Source organism: Otolemur garnettii, unplaced genomic scaffold (assembly GCF_000181295.1).
Source record: "Otolemur garnettii isolate 467f Iridium unplaced genomic scaffold, OtoGar3 scaffold00191, whole genome shotgun sequence".
Taxonomy (NCBI): Eukaryota; Metazoa; Chordata; class Mammalia; order Primates; family Galagidae; genus Otolemur; species Otolemur garnettii.
The window spans coordinates 963,462-967,878 of NW_003852586.1; the positions used below are offsets into that span (position 1 = coordinate 963,462).

The following is a 4,417-nucleotide window of genomic DNA, read 5'->3' on the forward strand; positions in this document are numbered from 1 at the left end:
ACAGGCACCTGAGATTATGGCACAGTGAAAATAATCTATCTACACACAAAGAAGAGTGTGTCTACTACTAAACATTAATTTATAGAAATATTTTTCCATTTTTTACAGCATTCTACTATATAAGGCTTAAAAGAGAAAGAACCACTTTTCACTTTTCTCTTTACACCTGGCTATTAACAGGAAGTCAGATGCAGAATGGAAGACTATTTGTGTAATGCTGTGCTTCATTTTCCCATACAGGGAAACCTCAATCACTTAACACCAATTTTATTTCTGAATCAACCCACAGTGGTTGATGTTATCTACTTGGACACTAAAATACTGGTTTTACAGAAGTCAACTAGTTCTCACTGCAGTTTATAAATGATCTATATCAATAAATGTCCAACGTATTTGCCTCTGTCAGGCTCTCTCCTATCACCTGCACTGTTGGTACCTGGTTAATAATTGCTAGAAATGAAACGGAGAAAAAGGCAGCTCCTGGTGTTCATAATTGTAATGGCATTGGATTATATGACTGCTCTACTTGTTAATGGCAAAAACAAATGGATTTCATTTTAGATTCTTTTCTATTGTTTTTAATCTGTACAAGTTCAGAATAAGCATTTCTATTCTATAAGGAAAAAGTCTATGTTTTCCGACTGAAGGAAAATACAATTTTAACTGAAAAAAGCACATTTGCCAGAAATGACAAGGTTAGAACTAGAAACCTAAAAAGGGTATCTCTTAAGAATAAAACTGAAGTAAAAAAATTAGTAAGTTTTTTAAAACTAAGTATGTAAATTTGTTACAATAACTCACTAGAAAGTCATGACAAATAAAATTTAAAAGTTATTAACTACTTAATTAGCATTTTCATTATTTGATATCACTGCAAAGAAAAAGATTTCCTTTCACAGTGGAAAAATCAGAAGTCAGAATGCTTCAAATTAGGCCTAGGATAAGTAAAGAAGGTACTGTATCATTTTAAAATGATAGCCAAACATCAGCTCCATTCACTGAATGGAAATGTTAAAAAGTGATCAATTTCCCCCAAACAGTCCTTATATTCTATCTTTAATGTCTATACTTAAAATTATTAATTTATTTTTAACTTCTCATGGAAGTTGCTTCCTAAAAAGAAGTCTCTAAGACTTGTTTATAAGTAATTGACTAATACTTCACACCATTCTACTCAAGGGTTTTAAGACAGGACTTTCTAGAACTTGACTTTCCAAACTTAATTTCCCTTCCCTCACCCACCCCCAACCACACACACTTCTATCCCCTCCTCTTCAAAGGAGAAGGGGCTTCTGCAGACTTATGGCTCATTTGGCAACTGCTGAGAAACCTCACAGTTCAGCATCACCTCTGAGGACGGCAATCCTATATATGACCTGAATTCTTCACCTACAGTGCAGTTAACATGTGGAAAAAGCCAAAATGCGTATTACATTTCAATATCCTCACATCTCAGTATCACAGATATCAGGAGATGAAAAAAGAACTTAAAGCACTTGTTGAACAGAACATACTACTGTCAATATAAAAAATAATTAAGAAATACTGTGTTTTTATGTTCTACATGCATGTCCTTATAAATTCTATTTCTTCAAAGTAGTAAAAGCTGGAGATCATCAATTTAGGTAAACTATGGCTTTTGTCACAGATATTTTACAACATGCACCAGTAAGTGCCCTGGGAAGTAATCCTAATATTGTTTCGAGCCCTGTTCAGTTCTATACTGTTATCTGTGCTTTGTACCTCAGAAGTGAGCCTACCAAGGCACTTAAAAACATAAGTCTTTTGGGGACTTCAAAATGGGCCACAATTTACATAACACAGAACTCCATCCATTGGCAGTTCAATCAATAAGCATTTCTGTTCAGCACACACTATTATTTAAAAACTCCTCAAGTAACCAAAACCAAGTTAAAAAAATAAAATACCAAATGCTACTAAGACAAAATTTACCCCAATCAAATGTATAGAGAACGTTCTTGCTTTCTCTGGCAACAGAAAATGGTTTTATACATTCAGAATAAAGAAGAAGGAACCCAAACAAGCCCCAAACCTAAGACAGAAACAATCCAGATAAAAACAAAATACAACAGAACCCCAAAGACACTGCACAGGGCATCATTTGAGGAACGATCTCCACTGCTCTGTGTCCCTCATCTGTCCTTTGAGGTGAGTTTTTCAATCAGTTCCTGGAGTGGTGCGAGTTCTCTTCTATCAATAAGGTTGAATTCCTATGCAGGATAAAGAAAGGCAAAGCAAAAACATCACTGGCATCTCACTCCAAAGCACATCGCCATTCACATTTGTTGGAAATTAGCTTTTGAAGTAAATAAAAGTAGATTTTTTTTTCTATTCACCAGCTCTGAATCCTGGGCACAAATCACTTAGCCACTCCTGATGTTATTTTTATACCTGTCATATCAGCATCAATCCCTCTACCTCATAAAGTTACTGTAGATACGAACTGTACCATTGGATGCTGACCATGTCATGTGACGCCTGGCACTAAGGACCAGAAAGTGGCAGTTGCTGCTTCCTGTGGAAAGGACAACCTGGCAACATTTAAGCCCGTGCATCACCAGCCAAGCAGAAATCTAAAGGAATGAGCAGCTCAGGCCAGCATGAGCACTGCGTGAAGGGGAAAAAGGTGCTGTGAACCAGCATTCCTGCAGGCTGGCACAGGACACGGTGTGAGGTGACAGGAGTAAGGGGCATCCACAAAGGTTAAACTGAAATGCTGTGAAGAACAAGTGGAAAACCTGAACTCAATTTGTGCTTTTTTACAAGTTCCACTCTGCCACTGTACGGTCACTTCTGAATACTGTAAGGCTAACAGAGGCTGTCTACACTTCTGATCTTCTGCCACAGTGAGGCATTCTCAACTACCAATTTAATTCCTTTATTGGCACCTATTATATGCCAAACACTACAGTAAATGCTGGGGTGAAGCATCAGGTGGCATTTAATACCGTGTAGGAGGCTCACCTCTAAGATGTGTGGGGTCTGGGTGAAGAACACAAATGCATAGATCATACAACCAGAAGGCTGAATTGTGCATTAAACTGTTATGGTGCCAAATAAAACACGTCCTGTCCTCCTATTTTGACAAATACACCTCCATTATGACCTGGAAAGCAGATTCAAATCTAGAATGCTCAAGACTCCTCAGGATTCTACGCTTGAAAGGAGGGACAGGAGGACAGCCAGCCCCAGATCCCTGGCCTGCAGCCCTCGGTAAACCTCCCTTCTCTTCCAACCCCATCTATCCTGCACCTCAAAGGGCCTCATGCAGATAAGTATGAATTCCTGGGCTGGTGCCAGGTAACAAAACATCTGCATGCCCTCATAAACAGCAGCCACAGAGCACACAGGTGAGAGATGTGACCTGCCAACAAGAGAATGGACCCCAAGAAAAGACTGCTGGAGATGCTAGAAATGCAGGCAGGGTACCTGGGGGATCTCAGACACCCATGCGTGCAGCAGAAGGCATTTAGGTGGCTATGTCCTGGGCCCTGTGGACTCTTGAGTCTGGGAGGAGGGCGTAGCTGGAGAAGGCCCAAGGCAGGTGCCTTCACTCACAGGGCAATGCTATGTCCTGATGGTAAGCGGTTCACAGTACTCTGAGATGCAGACAGAAAGAGACACGCTCCATGCCAGGTGCTGACCTCCTATCACTAGTTGAGAAACACAGTGTACTCTAAGATTACAAAGTAAAGTAAAAATAACCCTTTGGAGGGAAAATAATACTGTCCTATGCCACCAAAACATAAACTTTAGCAATCACATTCTGCCTAAACCAAAACACAGATGCAAATTTGGGGACAACATACTTTTTGTTCCTGTAAGTCTAGAGATGGAATACCATAGTAAAGTGATTCTTCATAGCAACAGTTTTGGCAAGTTAAAATCTTCTAAAATGTATTCATTCCTTTTTTTAGACAGAGCTTGACTCTGTCATCCAGGCCAGCTGTGGCATCATCACAGCTCACAGCAACCTCAGTCTCTTGGGCTAAAGTGACCCTCTTGCCTCAGCCTCCTGAGTAACTGGGACTCTAGGTGCCCGCCACAACACCAGCTAGTTTTCTATTTTTAGCAGAGACAAGGTCTCACTCTTACTCAGAGTGGTCTCAAACTCCTGAGCTTAGGCAATCCACTTGCCTCAGCTTCCCAATGCACCCAGCCTCTAAAATGTGTTTTCAATCGCTTCTCAGCCTTTTGGCTAAGATCGAGTGTAAAATGTGTTTTCACAAATGAAATTAAGACATAAAATGTGTGCCATCATTGTGAAGAGTATATATTGAAGTAAAACGAACAAAATTCTCTTTAGTGGAGAAGCCATTTATTAATATATGCCTGTGGATATACAAAAACCCATATTACAGAATGGGTTTTGAATATCACATCCTTTTTTCTTCTT

General features: G+C 39.6%; 1 protein-coding gene across 1 annotated transcript in view; it reads right to left on the reverse strand.

Annotated features, from left to right (window-relative positions):
- Positions 1-918: 918 nt before the first annotated feature.
- MOB1B (MOB kinase activator 1B) overlaps positions 919-4,417 on the reverse strand; it is a 48,418-nt gene continuing 44,919 nt past the window's right edge. Inside the window, exon 7 of the mRNA XM_012812131.2 lies at positions 919-2,231. Within this exon, the coding sequence (XP_012667585.1) occupies positions 2,154-2,231 (78 nt within the window). The 3' untranslated portion in view covers positions 919-2,153. The remainder of the gene's footprint in view (positions 2,232-4,417) is intronic.